Source organism: Jaculus jaculus, chromosome 14 (genome assembly GCF_020740685.1).
Source record: "Jaculus jaculus isolate mJacJac1 chromosome 14, mJacJac1.mat.Y.cur, whole genome shotgun sequence".
NCBI lineage: Eukaryota > Metazoa > Chordata > Mammalia > Rodentia > Dipodidae > Jaculus > Jaculus jaculus.
The window spans coordinates 1,415,534-1,439,769 of NC_059115.1; the positions used below are offsets into that span (position 1 = coordinate 1,415,534).

The 24,236-nt window shown below is 50.1% G+C and overlaps 2 protein-coding genes across 3 annotated transcripts; both read right to left on the reverse strand.

Annotated features, from left to right (window-relative positions):
- Positions 1 to 639: 639 nt before the first annotated feature.
- Positions 640 to 4,655, reverse strand: Sertad3 (SERTA domain containing 3). Of its 2 annotated transcripts, none has more exons than XM_045134023.1 (2): positions 4,323 to 4,655; positions 640 to 1,844 (listed from the first exon to the last, which is right to left on the reverse strand). In XM_045134023.1, exons 1-2 carry the CDS (start codon positions 4,638 to 4,640, stop codon positions 1,248 to 1,250), a joined length of 915 nt encoding a protein of 304 aa, XP_044989958.1. In that variant the 5' UTR covers positions 4,641 to 4,655; the 3' UTR covers positions 640 to 1,247. The 2 variants fall into 2 exon arrangements, with proteins under 2 accessions (XP_044989958.1, XP_004670455.1); XM_004670398.2 differs by having other exon boundaries at positions 4,314 to 4,366.
- Positions 4,656 to 7,079: 2,424 nt separating this feature from the next.
- Positions 7,080 to 22,543, reverse strand: Blvrb (biliverdin reductase B). Its single transcript, XM_045134018.1, has 5 exons — positions 22,386 to 22,543; positions 15,277 to 15,441; positions 15,039 to 15,128; positions 11,561 to 11,689; positions 7,080 to 7,324 (listed from the first exon to the last, which is right to left on the reverse strand). Exons 1-5 carry the CDS (start codon positions 22,462 to 22,464, stop codon positions 7,167 to 7,169), a joined length of 621 nt encoding a protein of 206 aa, XP_044989953.1. The 5' UTR covers positions 22,465 to 22,543; the 3' UTR covers positions 7,080 to 7,166.
- Between the last annotated feature and the right edge of the window lie 1,693 nt (positions 22,544 to 24,236).

Below are 24,236 nucleotides of genomic sequence, written 5' to 3' on the forward strand. Positions count from 1 at the left end.
GACATGTTGGCATCGCTTCTCCCTTGACCTATACCTCATTCTCCTCAGCCTGGGCTTGCAGCTCTCAAACCAAGCCTGAGGTACCTCCCAAGCAGAGTCCTAAAGAGATCTGCTCTCGGTCCTGTACAGCCCCTGGGCGTTTTGTTTTCCTCAGCAGCCTATTTCATAACTCAAAAAAGATTTACTTTTCATTTACTTATTTTTCCCTCCCACCCCCATGGAGGTAGGGTCTCACTCTGGTCCAGGCCGACCTGGAACTCACTCTGTAGTCTCAGGGTGGCCTTGAACTCACCATTATCCTCCTACCTCTGCCTCCCAAGTGGTGAGATTAAAGGCGTGTGCCACCACGTCAGAACTTTTTTTAAAATTTTTACTTTTTTTATTAAAGGGGTCTCACACTAACCCAGGCTGACCTGGAATTCACTCTGTAGCTCCAAGCTGACTTCACACTCCCACTGATCCTCCTACCTCTGCCTCCTGAGTGTTAAAGGTGTGTGCCACCATGCTCAGATTCACAAACTGTTACGTACCAAGTTACACCTGCCCTACCTTTGGCCAGGAAAAGGTATAGGGTGTCTGTGAAACTTACCCAGCTCTTCCCATTACCATAGTGATGTTTCAAAAGTCCAGACAACATCAATACTTCCAAAATACTTTTATTTAAAAAAAATTACAATTAAAACAAGTCACCACAAACCCTGCCTTTTTTTTTTTTTGTTAATAACGAGGCATGGAGCAGGCTGACATCCACTTTATTGCACGTGGTCCGGCCTGGAGGCTGCTGGGACTGGAGTCCAAGCAAGTGGGCTTCAGCCCGAAGGGAGGAGACCAGCCCCTTCTACTCCCTCAAAGAGGCACAGCCTGAGTTTCCACAGCAACCTGGCAACATCCCGCCCCCCACCCCCAGTCACCTTCTGACAGGCCCAGCTTTATCTTCCCTGAGGCCCTAGAGGTCACAAGGGCAGTGGGAACTGGAGGCAGAAGAAAATGTGTGAGACATCATCGGACTCCCAGAAACAGAGTCTCGTTAAGGCATTTGGAAGAGATAAATTAATTCAGGAAGACCTACCTTCACAGAAGGCTAGGGTGACCAGACATACACACATGCAAGACAGTTTGTGGAACCCTAAAATGGGAGGGAAGGGGGGCCAGCATCGCTATTTAGAGCCTCCACCGAACTCACACATCACATCCACTAAGGTTGATGTGGGAGTGGATCTCCCCCCACCCCCAACCTAATCACAGTCTTAGGACCCCAGGATAATATCCATGATGTGGTCCAATTCATTCCACTCCCAGGATCCCGGGGCACAGAAGAGGCCACGAGGAGGCTCTGGGGAAGCCAGTGTAGGCTCTCTGTCCACTGTCGATGTGTCAATGTCCAGGAAGAAGTCATCCAGACCAGCGTCCCCCAGGTACCGGGAACTCAGTGCTTCTAAGAAGACCGGGTCAGCCGGGGGCATCACCACCTCGTCCGGGACGTCTGCAGGAGCCACTGGGTTTGGAGGTTCTTCCATGGATGTCTCCAGCTCCCTGAGGATAGAGCCGATGGTGGCGGACAGGGAGAAATCTTCTTCACCCAGGAAGAGGGGTTCTGGGGGCAGGGCGGGTGCCGGGGCCAGGCGGATGGCAGCCTGGAGCTGCTGCAGCGTGTTGTGGATAAGGACATGCCTGCGGAGGCTGGGCGCCCGGGGGCCCAGGCTGCGCTGGACTTTGTCCAGAGAGATGCGGAGCAGGGCTTGCTGGTAGCTCCGAAGACCTGCTGGATTCCAGTCCCACTTCTCACCCTCCTCCTCCTCCTCTTCTAGATTGGAGTGTTTCCTCTTCAAGCCTCCCATGATGCGCTGAGAAGAGATGAGAAGTCAGTTACCAGGGGCCCCTTAGTGCCAGCCCCGATGTCACACATAGTGGGCACACCCTGGGATACTGAACTTGTCTCCGAAAAATAAAGGGGGGGGGGGCTGGGCACATGGCTTAGCTGTTAAGGTGCTTGCCTTTCAACTTTTATCTTTTTAAAATTATTTATTTACTTATTTGACAGAAAGAGAGAGAACGGGCACACCAGGGCCTCCAGCCACTGTAAACGAACTCCAGAGGCATGCAGCCCCCTTTGTGCATCTGGCTTACATGGGTCCTGGGGAATTGAACAGAGGTCCTTTGGCTTTGCAGGCAAACATCTTAACAGCTAAATCATCTAACCAGCCCTCATTTTTTTGTTGTTGTTGTTTATTTTTTGTTTTTCAAGGTAGGGTCTCTGGCCCAGGCTGACCTGGAATTCATTATGTAGTCTCAGGGCGGCCTCAAACTCACGACTATCCTCCTACCTCTGCCTCCCGAGGGCTGGGATTAAAGGCGTGTGTCACCACGCCCGGCTTCTTCTTTTTAAAATTGAGTACTGACTATATGTATGTCACCTGAAGGTCTGTTAAGGCAGTATTTTTGTGATTCTTTTTTTGGGAGTCAGAGGTAGGAGAATCACTGTGAGTTCGAGGCCACCCTGAGACTACATAGTGAATTCCATGACAGCCTGCGCTAGAGACCCTACTTCGAATAATCAAAACAAACAAACAAAAATTAAAACAACAACAAAAACAAACAAAAAACTGGAAGTGGTGACGCACGCCTTTAATCCCAGCACCCGGGAGGCATAGGTAGGAGGATTACTATGAGTTCGAGGCCATCCTGAGATTACATAGTGAATTCCAGGTCAACCTGAGCTACGGTGAGGCCCTACTTTGGGAAAAAAAAAAAAAGGCAAAACTTCATAGAGCTCAAGAGTCAAGCTCCGGCCCCTCGCTGGGTCTCTATTCACCACTGAGGACCGCCTCCACCTGCCAGCCCCCTTCCCGCCCCACCCCGGGGATCTCAGGGAAATGCAGAGTCCAAGGCAGCAAGCGCCGTCCACCTGGAGAACTACAATCCCCAGAGGGCCACGCGCTCAGGGAACGTAGCCCCGCCCCCTCACGTACCCTACTTTAGAGCATGCGCATTGGAGACCTGGCCAGTGGGGGAAGGGAACCCGGACGTCCAGCCGCGGGCCGCCTGCCCAGCCCCGCCCCGCTCCGTCCTGCCTCCCGGGCGGCGGGTCGAGCTCCACGCCCCGACACCCCTCCCCCACCCGGCTCCAGCTCGAGACCTGCTTCCTCCCTCCCGGTCCCTGGGACCCCGCCTTCCCCAGAAAATCTAGGATTATCCCCTCAAAACTGCCCACAGAAGTCAGGCGTTGTGGCTCACGCCTTTAATCCCAACACTCGGGAGGCAGAGGTGGGATCACTGTGAGTTCGAGACCACCCTGAGGCTACACAATGAATTCCAGGTCAGCCTGGGCTACAGCAAGACCCTACCTCGAAAAACAAAACAACAACAAAAAAACTGCCCTGGGGTGCAGTGACCCAGATCCCCATCACGTCTTCCTCTGCTCTCGGGGTACACCCCGTAGGGTATGTAACTCGAGTATCTCAACGCTGAGACCGAGCTCCCAAATCTCTCCACCTCCCAGGACTTCATCTTGTTCAAAGCCTCCTCCCACCCCGCCCCCGTCCGGCTCTGGGACTCGGGTCCCGAGCACTCCCGCCCCAGCATCCCTTCCCCGGCACGGCATCTTGGAATCAGGAAGATTCCGCTCTCTAGACCCAAGCCTTTTCCAAAAAGCACTTCACATCTCCGAATTCAGTTCGTTCGGGGGGTCGCGGGGAAGGCGGGGTGGGGAACCCAAACTTCAAAAGAAGTTGTCAACCTGCCGCGGGCGCCAGCACGACTTTAATCCCAGCCCTCGGGAGGCAGAGATAGGAGGATCGCTAGGAGTTCGAGGCCACCCTGAGACTACTTAGTGAATTCCAGGGCAGCCTGGTCTAGAGGGAAACCCTACCTCCAAAATAAGATAAATCATAAATTAAATTAAAAAAAAAATAAAGACGGGCCTGTTGGCGCACGCCTTTAATCCCAGCACTCGGGAGGCAGAGGTAGAAGGATCGCTGTGAGTTTGAGGTCACTTTGAGACTACATAATGCATTCCCGGGTCAGCCTGGTCTAGAGTGAGACCCTACCTCGAAAAGAATTTTAAAAAGTTCTTCCCAAGTTCTCTCGTTTCCCCAAGCTCCCAACTTTCCCCTCCACCTGAATCGCCCTGCCTCGATTTCTCCAATTGAACTCAGTCCCTCCCTCTCTCTCTGATCTTCACTCCTTTCCAGCTCCATCAGTCAAGTCACCCTACATCTGCCACTTCCACTCGGGGACCCGGCTTCCGCCTCCCGGGGAGCCGTCCGTGTACCCCGCCCACCTCGAGGTCCCTTCCCAGCCAAGGCGACTCCCACCTTCCTCACCTCGGCTCCCAGGTTCGAGACGAACCCCCGCCCCAACTCTCGGCAGCGCGGCGACCCCCCACCCCCAGGGTGGATAGAAAGCTCGCTCGCGCACCTTCCCGGGGGCCTCTCGCTGGACGGCCCGCTGAGCCCCGCCCAGAGCCCAACCGAGAGCTGTGATTGGCTGGAATGCTGCCCACTGCGGGGCGCCGATTGGCTGGGCGGAGACACGGGCCGGACGCCGAGGGCACCGCCCGATCCTGCCCCCAACCCCCCTCCTTCCTGCCGGACCAAGATTCCGACTTCAGGGAGGGGACAGGGAACGGCCACACGGCTCATGCCTGGACCCCAAGGCTTAAGCGACACAGGATGGGGTGTCATCCTCTTTCCCCCTCTCCGCCGTCCCCCAACTTCCAGCTCTCCAAGCCCAGCAACTGGCGCAGGCCACGCCCCCAGGAAGAGGCCACACCCCCTCCTGAACGCCCCCCGCGGGCGCAGAGCGGGGGGAGGGATGACGCACGCCAGACGCTAGCCAATAGCTGCGCGCGGCCTCTGTTGCCCTGACGACAGCAGCCCCGCCCTCGCGCTCCTCCCTCTCCCTCCCCCCATGGAGAAGGCGGGGATCTACTTAATATTTTTTTAGTTTTTCTGAGCTGGTCTGGTTGTCCCTCCTGCAACTCCTCCCTTTTCTTTTTCTTTCTTTCTTTTTTTGGTTTTTCGGGGTAGGGTCTCACTCTAACCCAGGCTGACCTGGAATTCACTATGTAGTCTCAGGGTGACCTCGAACTCTCGTCGATCCTACCGCTGCCTCCCGAGTGACTTTGTTTTTAATTTATAACTTCCATGATTGTAAACTCTTTTTTTTTTTGTTTGTTTATCGAGGTAGAGTTTCGCTCTTGCCCAGGCTGACTTGGAGTTCACTATGTATTCTCAGGGTGGCCTGGAACTCAATTCCTACCGCTGCCTCCTCTGCCTTGGGAATAAAGGCATGTGCTACCACGCCTGGTTTACTTATTTTTTTTTGAGACAAGGTCTCTGTTCTGTTGACATCCTTCCCACAAGCAAAATAACCATTATCAGTTATCATCAGTTGTGACTTTCAAGCAGTTGTGACCTTGAGATTGGGCCTGTTGATGTTCCCTAGTAGGCGGTAATGAGGACCCTCCCCTGAAAGTCCAGCGGTCACTGTGTACAGGTGGATGATGGAGGGAGGGGGACTCCAGCTAGGCAGCTAAAGCAAGATCACCATGCAGGCTGGGCTGACACTTTTCAGTGCTGGATTAGCCACGCTCCCTCCTAAGTAACCCCTTGCCTAGGTCCTGCAAGCAAATCCAATAAACTCATTGGTTTTCCCCAAGTGGAGCCTTATTTTAGCCTGTTGTTGAGTCTTTATTTGGGGGGAACAGACTCTTGCCTATGTCTCCTCGGGTGAGGGGGGGGGGGCCGGGAGGAATCATTGCAGTAGTCTCCTGTAGTCCAAGTAGGCTTCGAACTTGCTATGTAGCAGAGGATGACCTTGAACTGAAGTCCTCCCAACTGCTGTGCCACCACTAACCCCTGCTTGCATCTTCCTTTTTTATTTTTTTTGCCTTTTTTTAAAATTTGGTTTTTCTTTTTTCTTTCTTCTTCTTCTTCTTTTTTTTTTTTTTTTTTTGAGGTAGGGTCTCTGCAGTCCAGGACGACCTGGAGTTCACTATGTATTCTCGGGGTGGCCTCGAACTCACAGCAATCCTCCTACCTCTGCCTCCTGAGTGCTGGGATCAAAGGTGTGTGCCACCAGGTCCGGCATTGCATCTTTCATTGTAATAAAATGTATCCTCAGTTCATAGGTTTCCTCTTACCTACAAGGTTTCCTCCTCTCTTAAATCCTGACGTTTCTGATTGGGTTAGGGCTCATCCTGGACTCCTATGACCTCTTGGACCTACCATCCCATTCTATCCCTGACTCTTCTTGGACCTACCATCCCATCCCATCCCATCCCATCCCATCCCTGACCATCCCCCAGCATCTGGACTGTGGGCCCTTGAGGACAGATATGAAGATATCTCTGCTTGTCCTGCAACATCAACAGGGCTACATAAGAGTTGGCACCCAGGGAGATGGGCGTGGTGGCGCACACCTTTAAATCCCAGCACTCGGGAGGTATAGGTAGGAGGATCACCGTGAGTTTGAGGCCACCCTGCGACTACATAGTTAATTCCAGGTCAGCCTAGGCTAGAGTGAGACTCTACCTCGAAAATCCCCCTCTCCCCAAAAATAAAAGAGTTGGCAGCCAGGGAAAGAGTTTGTTAAATGGGCAATATGACTGAAAGAGAAATTGAGACAGCAGAAAACAAAACAATACATATAAACTCTCCCCTCCCACCGGCTGTTATCTGAAAGCCGGCAAGGCAACAGCATTGCACCAGCCAGTTTCTCCCTCCACCTGTCCATCTCCGTTGAAATTAAACAACAAAAAATATATATTTTTAAATAGCTCTCCTAAAAAAAAAAGCAGGGCTTGGTGGAACACACCTTTAATCCCAGCACTTGGGAGGCCAAGGTAGGAGGATCACTGAGTTTGAGGCCACCCTGAGACTACAGAGTGGATTATAGAAAAAGGGGAGAGGTGAGGTATGTCTGGGAGGTAGAGCACTTGCCTAGAATCTACTAGTGAGGTTCTAGGAGAATGGATCAGTGGTAGAGCGCTTACTTGGGATGTACAAGACTCTGAAAAAAGAAAAAAAAAAGGCAGAGAGTTAGAGAGGAAAAGAAAATCAGGGTTGCATCCTCTGGAATAATGTGTAGCTCTTGGCTCAAGATTTATTACTCCATCTTTGTGGCTCATTTCCCAGAATCTCATCCTCCTAGCAGAGGCCAGGGCACTATTCATACTGGTGTGAGGGGTAGGTGGCGTGCCCATCATACTCGTTGGTGGTGAGACAGCGCAGCATGAAGTGGCCCAGGTCATGTTTGGAGATGACCCTCGAGGGCCCTCGTCCATCCAGGGTCACTGTGTAGGCCCCAGTTAGTGGCTGGTCTCCTGTGAGGTAAAAATGGAGAGAATGAATGAAGTTGGCCTCTTCTTTTCATTCTTTAAATTTTATTTATTTATTTACTTGCAAGCAGAGACGAGAGAGAGAGAGAGAGGGAGAGAAAGAGAGAGAGAGGGAGGGAGAAAATGGGCATGCCAGGGCCTCTAAGTACTGCAGATGAATGTGCGACTTTGTGCATCTGACTTTATGTGGGTCCTGGGGAATCAAACCTGGCTTGTTACGTTTTGCAGGCAAGAGCCTTGACCACTTGGCAATCTCTCCAGCCCTCTTCTTTTCTTTTTTTCCCTTTTGGTCTAAGACAAGATCTCCAGTTTAGCTCAGGCTAACCCAACACTCACTGTGTAGCCCAGGGTAGCCTTGAACTCCCTGTCCTTCTGCCTCAGCCTCCTCCGTGCTGGGGTTACAGATGTGTGCTGCCACACCCATCCTTTCACCTCCCCTGATGTGATTGCTGGGATGTCTTTCCCAGGGTGCCACAGTGGGTCCTGCATATTTGCTTTAGAAGCCAAAAAGGGGCTTCTTCTTCTTTTTTTTTTTTTTTTTCCGAGGTGGGGTCTTATTCTAGCTCAGGCTGACCTGGAATTCACTCTGTAGTCTCAGGGTGGCCTCAAACTCTGGGCGATCCTCCTACCTCTGCCTCCCGAGCGCTGGGATTAAAGGCGTGTGCCACCATGCCCGGCCATCTTCATTTAAAAAATATATATTTTATTTTTATTCATTTGAGAAAGAGAGAGGGAAAAAAGAGAGCGACAGAGGGAGAGAGAGATTCAATGGACGTGCCAGGTCCTCTAACCCTTGCAAATGAACTCCAGATGCATGTGCCACCTTGTGCATCTGGCTTACATGGGTTCTGGGGAATCTAACCTGGGTCCTTTGGCTTTGCAGGTAAGTGCCTTAACCACTAAGCCACCCTTCCAGACATTAGGAGTATAACTGTGTCACACTCAGTAAGGAAGGATTCCAGGATTAGAACTGGGAGGGGAAATGGGTTCAGTTAATTGGTTTTTCTACAACACAATCAAGAGATGTAGTTCTTGGGCTGGAGAGATGGCTTAGTTGTTAAGGCAATTGCTGTGACCCAGGTTCAATTCTCAAGTACCCATGCAGGCCAGATGCACAAGGTGGCTCATGCATCTGGAGTTCACTTGCAATGGTCAGGAGACCCTGGTGCACCCATTCTCTCTATCTGCCTCTCTCCCCCTTGGCTTGGCATGTCTCTTTTTATTCTAAATAAATAATAAATAAAATATTTAGAATAAAAAGAGACGTGCCAGGTGTGGTGGTGCACGCCTTTAATCCCAGCACTTGGGAGGCAGAGGTAGGAGGATCACCATGAGTTTGAGGCCACTGTGAAGCTACATAGTAAATTCCAGGTCAGCCTGGCCTAGAGTGGGACCCTAACTCAAAAATAAATAAATAAATAAATAAATACAAAATAAAACTAACCAAACAAACAAACAAAAAAGAGGGAGATGTACTTCTTCATATGGGGACATGGCTCAGTGGTAGACACTTGGCTAGAATCCTCACATGAGGGATTTTTTTTTTTTTTTTCTGCCTCCACCTCCTGGGTGATGGAGAAGCAGGCAAGTATACCATGCTTGTCTCCAACAGTACATGCAAGACCCTGTTCTAGGAACTGGTAGTGCTTGATCATTGGGCTGGGCCATGCTCAGAGCTGGCATGGCATACCCCAAGCCCTGGGCTCCATCCCCAGCACTGTATGTCAGCATATGAACAGAACTCCTGGCTTCAAAGAGCTGGCACTCTACGATCTCAGCCCTTTGGAGACTGAGGCAGGAGGATGGCCATGAGCTCCAGGCAAGTTTGGCTACAGAATGAGTTTCAGGTCAGGTCAGCCTGGGCCAGAAGAAGACAAAGAAAGGAATTTTTTTTTTTAAAGCAGGGTGTGGTGGTTCACACCTTTATTATTTTATTTATTTATTTTTAAAATATTTTATGTTTATTTATTTATTTAGTCATTTAACAGAGAGATAAAGTGAGAAAGAGACAGAGAGAGGGAGGGAAGAAGGGAGAGAGGGAGAGAGAGAGAAAGGGCGCACCAGGGCTTCCAGCCACTGCAAACAAACTCCAGACGCACATGCCACCTTGTGCATCTGGCTAATGTGGATCCTGGGGAACTGAACCTGGGTCCTTTGTCTTTGCAGGCAAGCGCCTTAACCGCTAAGGCATCCCTCCAGCCCTTTTTAAAAAAATTAATTAATTTATTTGACAGAGAAAAAGGGAGGGAGGGAGAAAGAGAGAGATGGAGCAGCAAATTTTAATAACTGTTTCTTCCCCTAGCAACGGGGGATTGAATTTAGGACCTCTCACATGACAGGTTAAATGTAATAAGTGCTTTCAGTCAACAAGGAATGATGGAAATAGAGAGAGGAGATTTGTTCCAACACTGGGCAACTTCTACATGGTTCTCTCCTAGGGCTTGTTTTGTGTTGGTTTTCACTTTTTGCTGTTATTTTTCTACCCTGGAGGTAGAGCCTCACACTAGCCCAGGATGATCTGGAATTCACTGTGTAGCCCCAGGCTAGCCTCAGCATGCCACACAGAGAGGCCATGTTCAGGTGTCCTGAATGACTATGCACATCTGCCCCCAAGTGTGTCTGTGTGGAAGCTCACATCACTACAGGTCCTGCCTCTGTCTGACTGTACAAGTGCCAGAAATGCCCATGCAAGAGACACTTGCCGATCCTTGATGCCTCCCAGTACGGGACAGGAGACTAATAAAAATGAAGATTGTGGTTGAGGGCTGGAAAGATGACTTAGTGGTTAAGGCGCTTGTCTGTGAAGCCTGAGCACTCAGGTTTGACTCTCCAGACCCCATGTAAGCCAGACACAAAGGTGAGGCAAGCGCAAGGTTGAACATGCCCAGTAGGTGGCGCAAGCGTCTGCAGTACAATTGCAGTGGCTGAGGCCCTGGCATGCCAATTCTCTCTCTCTCTCTTAAAAAAGAAAAGATTGTGGCTAAGCTTGGCATCATTCACCTTTAATTCTGGCACTGTGGAGGCTGAGATAGGAAGCTCACTGTGTGTTCAAGGCCAGCCTGGGACTACAGAGTAGAGCTAAGCTAGAGTGGACCCTGCTTCAAAAACAATAACAACAACAAGGGGCTGGAGAGATGGCTTAGAGGTTAAGCGCTTGCCTGTGAAGCCTAAGGACCCCAGTTTGAGGCTTGATTCCCCAGGACCCACATTAGTCAGATGCACAAGGTAGCACATACGTCTGGAGTTCATTTGCAGTGGCTGGAGGCCCTGGCGCTCCCATTCTCTCTCTAGCTATCTGCTTTTTCCCTGTCACTCTCAAATAAATAAAAATAAATAAATAAACAAAAAAACAACAGAAAGAGCTACACCTGGGAGGCAGAGGTAGGAGTATCACCGTGAGTTCGAGGCCAGCCTGAAACTCCATAGTGAATTCCAGGTCAACCTGGGCTAGAGTGAGACCTTACCTTGAAAAACCATAAAAAAGAAAAAGAAAAAGAAATCCCACCATTTGGGAGGCAGAAGTATGAGGATCACTGTGAGTTCAAGGCCAGCCTGGGACTACAGAGTGAGTCCAGAGCAGCTTGGACTAGAGTAAGACCTTACCTTGGAAAAAAACAACAACAAAAAGATTATTTCACATTTCTGCATCCTCTACCTCCCAAGTGCTGGGATTAAAGGCGTGTGCCACCATGCCCAGCTGACCCTTCCTATTTTTTTTTAAATTTTTATATTTTTATTTATTTATTTGAGAGCGACAGACACAGAGAGAAAGACAGATAGAGGGAGAGAGAGAATGGGCGCGCCAGGGCTTCCAGCCTCTGCAAACAAACTCCAGATGCGTGTGCCCCCTTGTGCATCTGGCTAACGTGGGACCTGGGGAACTGAGCCTTGAACCAGGGTCCTTAGGCTTCACAGGCAAGCACTTAACCGCTAAGCCATCTCTCCAGCCCGACCCTTCCTATTTTTGAGACAGATTCTCCAAGCTCATGCTGGCCTGGAATGGGTGATTCTCCTGTCTTAGCCTCCAAATGCTGGGATTACTGGTGAAGACCACCACTGTTTGTTTGGGGGTGTACCTGGACAGGAACTCAGGAGCTCTGGGTGCAGGGTTTGCCGTTCGAAGAGACAGGGGAGGCCAGGGTTAGGGTTTGGGTTGAGACCTCTCAGATGGGCGGAAATAGGGTGCCTGCCATGGTTCTGGGGGGTCCCTGCCCCACTCACCTATGTGTGGAGGCATCACAGCCACATACTTCAAGCCGGATTCCTTCAGCACTTTATGCATCCGGATGTGGTCATTGGTCACGTCCTGTAGGCGTGGGGGCACCTTGGTTGGGTCCCATAGTAGGAAGGCTAGTGAAGGAGGACATAGGACAGGGTTGAACAAAATCTTCTTTTGCGTTACCAGTGGCTCCCAGCTGCCAGAATGGGGTGGGATCAGTCTGCCTCTTTTCTCTCATACCACCCGTGAGAGAGATCCATCTGCACACCACAGTGATGCTCAGTCTGAGCTCTCCTCGCCCAGCCTGGTCCTGTGTACTGTGACATCCCTCAGTCACAACCACAGGGAGGCTGTGAACACTTGAGTCAGGTCCTATCAGTGGCTCACAGCCAAGTCCTCAACACGGTCAGACCACAAGGCCTCTTACTGACCTATGTGTGGGTCTCGCTCTAACTCATTCTAACTCTAATGTTCACTGTGGAGTCTCAGGCTGGCCTCCAACTCTTGGTGATCCTCTTACCTCTGCCTCCCAAGATTGAAGGTGTGTACCACCATGCCCGGCTAAAATATTTTATTTTTTATTTGGTTTTTCGAGGTAGGGTCTCACTCTAGCCCAGGCTGACCTGAAATTCACTATGGAGTCTCAGGGTGTCCTCGAACTCATGGCGGTCCTCCTACCTCTGCCTCCTGAGCGCTGGGATTAAAGGCGTGCGCCACCACGCCCGGCTCAATATTTTATTTATTTATTTGAGAGAGAGGGAAAGAAAGCGTATGCCTGGGCCTCCGGTCACTGTAAACAAATTTCAGATGCATGCACCACCTCGTGCATCTGGCTTATGTGGGTCCTGGGGGATTGAACCTGGGTCCTTTGGCTTTGCAGGCAAGTGCCTTAACTGCTAAGCCACCTCTGCAGCCCCGTTAGCTTTCTGACATTGCCACCCAGCATGCTCCACTTAATGGCTCTATGCTGGGCTCACTGTACCTCACAGCCTGTGCAGCCTTTGATCCTTCTGCCCCAGAGCAGTTCTCTCCCAGCTCTTTTCTTTGTGCTGTACTCAAGAGCTTCCTGTTGGTACAGATCCTCTGACCATCCAATTATTATTATATTATATTATATTATATTATATTATATTATATTATATTATATTATATTTGTTTTTCAAGGTAGGGTCTCGCTCCAACCCAGGCTAAGTTGGAATTCACTATGTAGTCTCAGGGTGGCCTTGAACTCACGGTGATCCTCCTACATCTGTCTCCCGAGTGCTGGGATTAAAGGTATGTGACACCCGGTCTATTTTTTTAATATTTTATATGTTTGCAAACAGAGAGAAAGAGAGAGAGAGAGAGAGAGGGAGAGAGAATGGGCACGCCAGGGCCTCTTGCTACTGCAAATAAACTCCAGATGCATGTACCACTTTGTGCATCTGGCTTTACGTAGGTACCATGGAATCGAACCACGGTCATTAGGCTTAGCAGACAAGTGCCTTAAGTGCTGAGCCATCTCTCTAGCCCTGCCTCTGTGCTAATTTTAAGATGGCTACCTCCTAGAGCCGGGGATATGGGTCAGTGGCAGAGCACTCGCATAGCAAGCACAAGTCTTGGAGACCATCTCTAGGAATAAAATAAAAGTTGGGCTGGCGAGAGGGTTCAGTGGCTAAAGGCGCTTGCCTGCAATGTCTGCAAGCCTGGGTTCAGTTCCTCAGAGCTCACGTCAAGCCACGTGCACAAAATGGCGCATGCGTCTCAAGTTTGCAGGGCAAGAGGCCCTGGTGTGACCATTTCCTCACACACACTCTACAAATAACTTAAAAGAAATGTTTCTGCTATTAATGGTTAAGACAAGGCCTGGCACAAAGTAAAACCCAGTTACTACGATAGTCTCATTGATCTTTGGGTAGCAGGAGTTTTCTTTTAATATTATTCATATTAATTTTGGTTTCTTTTTTTGTGACAGGGTCTCATTATGTAGTTCAGGATTACCTTGAATTGATAATTCTGCCTCAGCGTCCAGAGTGCTGGGATTATGGATGTAAGACACCACTTCTGGCCTAGGGTTCCTTCTTGCATTAAATTTTTATTTATTTACTTGAGAAAGAGGCAGAGAGAGAGAGGGAGAGAAAGAATGGGCGCGCCAGAGCCTCCAGCCACTGCAAACGAACTCCAGATGCATGCGCCACCATGTGCATCTGGCTTATGTGGGTCCTGGGGAGTTGAACCTGGATCCTTTGGCTTTGGCTTTGCAGGCAAACGCCTTAACTGCTAAGCCATCTCTCCAGTCATTTTTTTTTTTTTTAATTTTGAGAGAGATAAAATGGGTGCACCAGAGACTCAGCCACTGTGAACAAACTACAGACACGTACGTCTCCTTATGGTGCTTGTGCAGCATTGCAATCCTGCATCACCATGTGTCTGGCTATGTGGGACCTGAAGATTGGAACAGGAGTTCTTAGGCTTTGCAGGCAAGTGCTTTAGCCGCTAAACCATTTCTCCAGTCCTGGTGCTTTTATTTACTTATTTTTTTTAAGACAGAGTCTTAGCCTAGTGTGGATGGCTCTTGCTTTTAATCCCAGCACTTGGGAGCTTGGGAGACAGAGGCAGGAAGACTGCTGTGAGTTCAAGGCCAACCTGAGACTACAGAGTGACCAGGATCTAGTGCCTACCAGGCATGTAGAGGGTTGGAGAGATGGCTTAGAGGTTATGGTGCTTGCTTGCAAAACCAAAGGATGCAGGTTCGATTTTCAAGGACCCATGTAAGCCAGATACATAAAGTGGCACATGTGTTTGGAGTTCGCTTGCAGTGGCCGGGAGGTCCTGATGTGCCCATTCTCTCTCTTTATCTGACTCCTTCTTTTCTCTCTCTCAAATAAATAAGACAAACAAATATGTATTTTTGAGGTAGGGTCTCACTCTAGCCCAGGCTGACCTGGAACTCACACTGTAGTTCCCCGCTGGCCTTGAACTCACAGCAATATTCCTATCCCTGCCTCCCAAGTGCTGGGATTAAAGGCGTGCGCCTCCACGCCCGGCTCCCCATCAGTTTCTCTACGAGTGTCTCTGTGCTCTTGGCTCCCATTTCTCCACAGGCTTTTCCTATCTGGGCCTCGATTCCTCTGCAAGGGTCGTGTCCATCCCTGTCCTACTCACCTGGGATGTCAGTGTGACCATAGGTCTGTTTGCCCCCCCTCCCCCCACTGAGCTCTGTGGGTACAGAACACTGTGTAACCAGCACACAGTCGGTGCCCAATAAAGGCACAATAACTTGAAATCGCTACAGTGCCACCTTTTTTGTTTTCTCAAGGTAGGGTCTCACTCTAGCTCAGGCTGACCTGGAATTCACTATGCAGTCTCAGGCTGGCCTCGAACTCGCAGTGATCCTCCTACCTCTGCCTCCCGAGTGCGGGGATTAAAGGCGTGCGCCACCACTGCCCGGCTGGTGCCACCTTTTCAAGGCCCCTCCACCTCCACGATCCCGCCACCCACCCGAGGTGCAGGCCACGACCTTGTCCACTCCGTGAGCTTTCATGGCTGCTACAATGTTCCGGGAACCCTCGGACATCACTGTGGTGGGACCTTAGAGGGGACAGAGAGTGGATGTCACTGGCAGGAGGCGGCAGTGGCGGCGGCGGCGGCGGCGGCGGCAGGGGCGGGGCCGGGGGCGGGAGTGGTGCTGGGGGCCGGGGTGTGGGGAGGGGCCGCGGGCAGAGGGGGGGCTCAGTACTGAGGTCATTGCCAGTCCCCAGCAGCACGATGACAGCGTCTTGCCCAGCCACAGCCTTGTCCACATCAGCCGCCTGACGAACGTCACCCACAACCACATGGGCTGGCTGGGGCCCCTCTGATGGAAGCCTGGCAGGGTCTCGAACCAACACGGTCACTTCATAACCTGGGGGCCAAGAGGAGCATGGAGGGAGGTCAGAGGCCTTATGGTCTGTCTTTGGCTCAGGAACCTCCAAAACCAAACCTCCCGCATTCCTAGGACTGGAAGGATGATCTTCAGTAATTGCTGGCAAACCTACAGTTGATGGCTGGCTAATTCTTTTTTATTTATTTATTTATTTATTTATTTATTATTAACATTTTCCATGATTATAAAATATATCCCATGGTAATTCCCTCCCTCCCCACCCCCACCCCCACTTTCCCATTTGAAATTCCATTCTCCATCATATTACCTCCCCGTTACAATCATTGTAGGCTAGCTAATTCTTGTTTTGTTTTTCTTTTCTTTTCTTTTTCTTTTTCCAGGCAGGGTCTCACTCTAGTCCAGGCTGACCTGGAATTCACTATGTAGCTTCAGGGTGGCTTCGAATTTAACTGCAATCCTCCTACCTCTCCCTCCTGGGTGCTGGGATTAAAGGAGTATGCCACCATGCCTACCTTGTATTATTATTATTTTTTTTCTTTTTTTTGGTTTTTCAAGGCAGGGTTTTGCTCTAGCCCAGGCAGACATGGAATTCACTATGTAGTCTCGGGGTGGACTCGAACTCACGGCGATCCTCCTACCTCTGCCTGTTGAGTGCTGGTATTAAAGGCGTGTGCCACCACGCCCAGTTTGTATTGTTTTTCAAAGTTGGTCTCACTCTAGCCTAGGCTGACCTGGAACTCACTCTGTAGTCCTAGGCTGGCTTCAAACTCATGGCGATCTTCCTACCTCTGCCTTCCAAGTGCTGGGCTACAAGCATAGGCCATCACACTCGGATCATTAATTCTTTTTCATTAATATTTATGTGCAGAAAGAGAGAAAAAGGTAGAGAATGGGCACACAAGAGCTTCCTACCACTGCAAACAAATTGCAGATGCATTTGCCACTTTATGTGGCTGGAGTGGATTGAACCCAGGTCCACTGAGCCATCTCTTCAAGTCCCCCCTTTTTTCTTCTTTTTGTGATTTTTTTTTTTTTTTTAGGTAGAGTCTTACCTTAGCCCAGGCTGACCTGGAACTCATTATGCAGTCCCAAACTGGCTTCAAACTCACAGTTATCTTCCTACCTCTGTCTCCAGAGTACTAGGATTAAAAGTGAAACTTTTTGGGCTAGAGGGCTGAGCGTTTGCCTATGAAGCCAAAGGACCCAGGTTCAATTTCCTAGGACCCACATAAGCCAGATGCACAAGATGGCACATGCGTCTGGAGTTCATTTACAGTGGCTGGAGGCCCTGGTGTGCCCATTCTCTCTCTGTCTCTTAACTTTATTTCTCAAATAAATAAAATAAATAATTAAAAATTAAAAGTGAAGCTTGGGCTGGGGAAATGGCTTAGTGGTTAAGGCATTTGTCTGTGAAGCCTAAGGACCACAGTTCGATTCCCCAGGACCCACATAAGCCAGATGGACAAGGGGGCGCATGCGTCTGGAGTTCATTTGCAGTGGCTGGAGGCCCTGGCACGCCCATTCTCTTTCTCTCTGTCTTCCTCTTCCCTCTCTCTCAAATAAATAAAGAAGTAATTTTTTTTTAAAAGTGAAGCTTTTAATCCCCTAGGCCTGGGTCAGCCCCCAGTCTTTCTGGTCCCTTTAACTCCTCAGTCCAACTCCTCCAGTCTGTAGTCCAGGTGGCAATGCCTCCCAATCCAGATCCCTCTAGTGACCCCTCCACACCCTACAGCAAAACTCTCTCCACAGGAAGGCCCTTTGGGCCCATCGGGCTCTGGCCTGTCTTTCCAGACACCCCCGCCCTCTTCACCCAATGTACTTCTTCCAGTTCCTCAAAGTGTCTCTTGCTCTCTCCTGCCTCCTGGCCTTTGTACATGCCTGGACCTCCCCTTCAAACAGCCTTTCCCCTCTTACCTTGGTTCCTCCAGTCACTTATTTCCCCTGTCATGACTCTCACGTTCTGCTGACCCAGAGAAGAGCAAGAGCCTTGTGAGTCCAGAGACTGCCATTGTCAGTCATCTTCCTGACCGTCAGGAACACAAAAGCCCAGGCTTTAGTCCCCTCCACCCCGGGGACCTGGGTTTCAAACCAGCCCTGCCACTTGCTTACAGGCTAAGGAACTTCATGCAACGCTTTTGGTGGCCGGACCTCAGCTCCCATGTCTCTGAAACTAGGACCCCAACATTCAACCTTCCCATCTACTAGGACAGAAAATAGCCGGGTGTGGTGGTGCATGCCTTTAATCCCAGCAGGGGTAGGAGGGTCGCTGAGAGATCGAGGCCACCCTGAGACTTCAGAGTGAATGCTAGGTTGGCCTGAGCTAGAGTCCCTACCTCAGAAAAGGAAAACAACACACACACACAAAGAAAGAAAGAAAGAAAGAAAGAGAGAGAGAGAGAGAGAGAGGGAGGGAGGGAGGGAGGAAGGAAAAACAGTTTCTTGCTCACCCATCTAAGAGCAGTGAAAACTCACAGAGTCAGGTGAGCGTTCCCTGACGGCCAGCATATTGGTAAAGATGGACCCTAGGAAATCATGTACACAAATATATGTGTTTTGTTACTGTTTGGAGGCAGGGTTTTGCTATGGAGCCTAGGTTGACCTGGAACTCACTGAATAGGCAAAACTGGATTCACACTTGAGATCTTTGCCAGCCTCCCAAATGTTGGGATTACAAATGCTTGCTACCACATTTGATACTCCCCCCACCAATTTGACACACACACACACACACACACACACACACACACACACACACAGAGACCACACATATCTGAAATACATGTGACTATGATCTGATGTTTGCTCCCCACCCCCAACTCCTATGTTGAAATCTCACCCTAGAAAGTTAGCTAATCTCTTCCACCAGGTGTGAAGGACAAAGAAACACTATGAACCTCTGAAACAATGAAAATTAAGTTCCTTCTTTCCCTTCCTCCCACCTTTTTTTGAAAATAATATATATATAAATAATATATATTTAATAAATATATATTCATATTTATTTTATAGTTATAGTAAAATATATATTTAATAAAACCTATATGTATTGGTTTTTTTCAAGGTAGGTCTCTCTAGCCCAGGCTGACCTGGAATTCACTATGTAGTCTCAGGATAGCCTTGAACTCATACTTCCTGTCTCTGCCTCCTGAGTGCTGGGATTAAAGGCATGCCTCATCATTCCTGGCTTTATTTTATTTATTTATTGTTTTAAAAAACAGTTTATTTATTTGCTTATTTGGGAGACAGAGAGAGAGAAACAGAGAGAGAGAACGGGCACACCAGGGCCTCTAGCCACCACAGATAAACTCCAGTCTCATGTGCCACCTTGTACATCTGGCTTTATGTGGGTACTGGAGAAATGAACCCCAGTCTTTAGGCTTGGCAGGCAAGCATCTTAACTACTGAGCCATCACTCTAGCCCAATTTTTAAAATTTTATTATTATTATTATTTTTGATTTTTTGAGATAGGGTTTCACTCTAGTCCAGGCTGAGCTGGAATTCCCTACGGAGTCTCAGGGTGGCCTCGAACTCATGGTGATCCCCCTACCTCTGCCTCCCAAGTGCTGGGATTAAAGACGTGTGCCACCACGCCCAGCTTTTTATTTATTTATTTATTTTTGTTTATTTTATTTATTTATTTGAGAGCAACAGACAGAGAGAGAAAGAGGCAGAGAGAGATTGAGAATGGGTGTGCCACTGCAAATGAATTCCAGAAGCATGCGCCCCTTGTGCATCTGGCTAACGTGGGTCCTGGGGAATTGAGCCTCAAACCGGGGTCCTTAGGCTTCACAGGCAAGCGCTGAACCACTAAGCCATCTCTCCAGCCTTTTTTTTTTTGGTTTTTCAAAGTCTCATTCTAGCCCAGGCTAACCTGGGGAATTATTGACTGGGTAGTCTCAGGATGGCCTTGAACTCATGGCTATCTCCCTACCCCTAGTGCTGGGATTAAAAGTGTGCACATGGCTTTAATCTGGAGGCAGAGGTAGGAGAATCGCCATGAGTCGAGTGAATTCCAGGTCAGCCTGAGCTACAGTGAGACCCTACCTCGAAAAACCAAAAAGAAAAAAGAAAAGAATAAAAGTGTGTGCCATCACACCCAGCTACCATTTGTGATGATGGGAAAACTATTTTAGCTAAGTGGACCACAGGCACACAGCTATGAGAAGAGAAAGTAACGTTTTAAACTTAAACCAGTCTGATCCAATGCTAGGCTGTAACCTGGGTTCAGTCAATCACAGACTGTCATAGTTCTAAGCATTTTGTATAGAGGACCTCATTTAACCCAGGGCAACTATTGTTTTTGTTCCCACCTTACATATTTCTAGGTACCCAGGTGTCCTCTTTTTTTTTTTTTTGGCTGTTTTGGAGACAGAATTTATGGTGTTGGGCTTGTTGGGCAAGCTTCTCACTGATAGGCAAGTGTTGTTTGCTTCTCGCTATGTAGTCTCAGAGTGGCCTTGAACTCATAGTCTCTGCCTCCCGAGTGCTGGGACTAAAGATATGCACCACTACGTCTTTATTTTGTTTTCCTTTTTGCCTTCTTGAGTCTGGTAGAGACTTTTTCTTTTCTTCTCATATATATTTTATTTATTTATTTATTTGACAGAGAAAGAGAGAGAGAGAGGGAGGGAGAGAGAGAGAGAGAGAATGGGCGTGCCAGGGCCTCCAGCCACCCCAGACGAATTCTAGATGTGTGCGCTTCCTTATGTAGCTGGCTAACGTGGGTCCTAGGGAATCAAACCTGGGTCCTTTGGCTTTGCAGGCAAGTGCCTTAACCTCTAAGCCATCTCTCCATGGACTTTTCATCAGCCGTGAGAAGGCAGGAAGACCTCCCCTTTAGACACCTGCTCTCACTTCCCCTACCCGCAGTTCCATTTGTGACCAGCAGGGTGGGCCGGTGAAAACCAGTTTAACTGGGGATTAATGTGAATGTGCTAATGTGGTAGTCCACATTTGAGAAGTGACTCAGCACTTCTCAACTTCTCCCTCTTCCTTCTCCATTTCCTCCTCCTCTAGAAATGTTTTATCAGCAATTGTTGTTGTTCTTTTCTTTTCCTTTCTTCCTTCCTTCCTTCCTTCCTTTCTCCCTCTCTCTCTCTCTCTCTCTCTTTCTTTCTTTCTTTCTTTTTTTTTTTTTGGCAGGGTCTTGCTTTAGTCCAGGCTACCACACCTAGCTCCTTTTTTTCTCTGTTATTTTTTTTTTGTGTGTGTGTGAGACAGGGTCTCAGCTAGGTGTGGTTCCTTTAATCCCAGCACTCAGGAGGCAGAGGTAGGAGGATGGCAGTGAGTTCGAGGTCACCCTGGACCATTGTGAGACCTTACCTCGAAAAACAAACAAACAAAAAGAGACAGGGTCTTATGCAGCCCAGGTAGCCTAGGATGGCTCTGAACTTCCCATTCTTCTGCCTCCACCTCCCTTGTGCCGCCAACACAGGCTCTCACCACTACAACCAGCAGTATGTTAGTTTTCACCGGGAAGCCCAGAGCTCTTATCACACAGTTCAAGATCCTTATGAGGTCCCTGGGGAGGACAGGCACCTAAATGAAAAATTTCTAGAAGTCTCTCCAAGAGGGGAGGGGAGCACTGGAAAACACCCGAGACTGGGATCCTGGTGGCCTCCACCTTTTGGGGGCACTCTGATAGTTCGTATCTCCAGAGTCACCCACAGCTAGTGGGGGTGCGGCTCTCTATCTGTACCTCCCAGGCCGAGTCAGGAGTTGATAAATTACAGACTGAAGGGGCTCAAGGGGCAGGGGACGCTGGGCGGGGTGTGGGGGTGGGTGGGTGGGGGTGGGTCATGCGCCCTCTCCTGGAGTAACTTCACATTTTTAGACCTCATCGACCATCCTGGGACTAAGGTTCCTGAGTGATCTCTTTTCATTAGGTGACCGCTCCGAGCAACCTTTCCCCTAATCTTTTCAGTTTCCAGCCCCTGTGGCCATTCTAGGAGCCTGGGGACTCTCTCCCCACCCCGTGTCAAATGGGGTTCAAATCCCAGCACTGCCACATGCCAGCGATCCCCCTCAGCCTCAGCTTTCTCTTACAGCCGTCAGGAGTTGTACTAGCTGTAGGGAGAGGGTACCTACTTGCTGAGAAGAGAGGCGGTGTTAGCTTCATAGACCTTTTCTGGGTGTGCAACCAATGACAACCATCACCACAACCCCAACATCCACATTTCATAAGAGCCCTGGGTTTACATATAACGCAGAGGGGCTGGAGAGATGACTCAGCAATTTAAGGAGCTTGCTTGCAAAACCTGACGGCCCAGGTTTGAATCCCCAGTACCCTCATAAAGCCAGATGAACAAAATGGTGTATGTATCTGGAGTTAGTTTGCAGTGGCAGGAGGCCCTGATTCACCCATTCTCATTCTCTCTCTCTCCTTGCAAATATATATACACACACACATATATACATATATATACATGTATGTATATGTATATATGTGTGTGTGTGTATCTGGGGCTAGAGAGATGGCTCAGCGGTTAACACATGTGCCTGCAAAGCCTGGGAACCCACGTTCGATTCCCCAGTATCCTCTTAAAGCCAGATGCACATGGAGGCACATGCATCTGGAGTTCATTTGCAGTGGCTGGAAGCCCTGAAACACCCATTCTCTTTCTCTCGCTAATATATATATCTATATATCTATATATAGAGAGAGTCAAAGGAGTCTCTCAGGCTCTAATGGCTAATACCCGTTCCTTGGGTACACATAACACTGAATGTTGTAGAGTCCGCCTCCCCCCTCCCCCGTTACTCCTACCCTCACCCCAATGAGGCCTTGCTCCCCGAGTTAACATACACTGCTCTGGGGGCCACAAATGGGGCTCCCAAGCGGCATCCGTCCTACCGGGTTCCAGGCCAACCCTCTCCCCCCAAGTTCTCAACCCGGGTTACCCCATGGCAACCCCTCACCCCCACCCCAGCAGCACCACCACCAACCCTTCCCGGCTCCTGCCTGCTTGCACCGCCTGCGCCAGCGTGGTGAGGCCGGTCCTGCCAGTGGCGCCGAAGATCGCGATCTTCTTGACGGTCATGCTGAGAAACCAGGGACCCCCCCCAGGCCGAGGACGCGCGCGGGAACCCAATGGCTGCAGGACGCAGCGCCCGCCCGCCCAGGCCCAGCGGGAGGGAGGGGGCGGAGCTTGCGGCCAGGACACGCCCCCAGGCTGGGAATCAAGGGGCGGGGCCAGGGAGGCCACGCCCCCGAGCTGGGACGTACGAGCGAGCACGGCAGGAGTTAAAGCGCCTTTCCTAAACCCGCCTCTCCCTCCGACACTGCTGGGAGGCCAGGAAGGACCGGGAGGGAGTGGGCGTGGCCAGGAGAGCTTGTCACTCAGGGGCCTGAATCCCAGGGACGCTCTGGGTCCCCTATCCTGTCCCTTGGGTGGGAGGTGGTCCTCAAATGCGTGGGTGACGCTGTGTCACCGGGTTTGTGTCACTGTGTGACCCTAAGTGGCCACAGGGAGATAGCATGACTGTGCGTGACCCTTGTGAGAAAGTGTGACCCCCCCCCCCCACGTGTGCGCTGGCACTGATGCTGTCCTTTTGTGACCTACCTGGTGGTGTGGCAGTGAGAGGGGCACTGTGTCTTGTCAGGCTGGGGTGATGTGAATGTGGGACCTGTGTGAGGAACGCTGTGGTGGTGGAGTGTGGGACACAGGGATCCCCGGAGAGGGGCCTGTGTGATTCACCGTACTGTTCTGTGTGACTTGCAGTGGTTGTGATGTGGGAATGTGTCACCCCTGTGCCCAGGGTGGACTGCAGTGACAAGCTCAGGTGTGTTAAAATGTGTCACCCCCTGTGCCCAGGGTGGACTGCAGTGACAAGCTCAGGTGTGTTAAAATGTGTCACTTCTGTGCCTGGGTGGACTGCAGTGACAAGCTCAGGTGTGTTAAAATGTGTCACCCCTGTGTCTGGGTGGACTGCAGTGACAAGCTCAGGTGTGTTAAAATGTGTCACCCCTGTGCCCAGGGTGGACTGGAGTGACAAGCTCAGGTGTGTTAAAATGTGTCACCCCTGTGCCCAGGGTGGACTGCAGTGACAAGCTCAGGTGTGTTAAAATGTGTCACCCCTGTGCCTGGGTGGACTGCAGTGACAAACTCAGGTGTGTTAAAATGTGTCACTTCTGTGCCTGGGTGGACTGCAGTGACAAGCTCAGGTGTGTTAAAATGTGTCACTTCTGTGCCTGGGTGGACTGCAGTGACAAGCTCAGGTGTGTTAAAATGTGTCACCCCTGTGCCTGGGTGGACTGCAGTGACAAGCTCAGGTGTGTTAAAATGTGTCACTTCTGTGCCTGGGTGGACTGCAGTGACAAGCTCAGGTGTGTTAAAATGTGTCACCCCTGTGCCTGGGTGGACTGCAGTGACAAGCTCGGGTGTGTTAAAATGTGTCACTTCTGTGCCTGGGTGGACTGCAGTGACAAGCTCAGGTGTGTTAAAATGTGTCACTTCTGTGTCTGGGTGGACTGGAGTGAGAAGCTCAGGTGTGTTAAAATGTGTCACCTCTGTGCCTGGGTGGACTGCAGTGACAAGCTCAGGTGTGTTAAAATGTGTCACCCCTGTGCCTGGGTGGACTGCAGTGACAAGCTCAGGTGTGTTAAAATGTGTCACCTCTGTGTCTGGGTGGACTGCAGTGACAAGCTCAGGTGTGTTAAAATGTGTCACCCCTGTGTCTGGGTGACTGCAGTGACAAGCTCGGGTGTGTTAAAATGTGTCACCCCTGTGTCTGGGTGGACTGCAGTGACAAGCTCGGGTGTGTTAATATGCATGATAGATACTATGCGACGGGTTAAGTGCCTGTTGGTGAG

Bases quoted from the DNA above. Each gene is read 5' to 3' on its own strand.
- Sertad3 (XM_045134023.1), bottom strand. From the start codon at position 4,640: ATGAGCCGTGTGGCCGTTCCCTGTCCCCTCCCTGAAGTCGGAATCTTG. The intron at 1,845-4,322 runs GTGAGGAAGGTG...ATCTCTTCTCAG, and splicing joins TCTCGAACCTGGGAGCCGAG to CGCATCATGGGAGGCTTGAA.
- Blvrb (XM_045134018.1), bottom strand. From the start codon at position 22,464: ATGACCGTCAAGAAGATCGCGATCTTCGGCGCCACTGGCAGGACCGGC. The intron at 15,129-15,276 runs GTACTGAGCCCC...GTCCCCTCTAAG, and splicing joins GGGGACTGGCAATGACCTCA to GTCCCACCACAGTGATGTCC. The intron at 7,325-11,560 runs GTGAGTGGGGCA...TTTACCTCACAG, and splicing joins TGTGATGCCTCCACACATAG to GAGACCAGCCACTAACTGGG.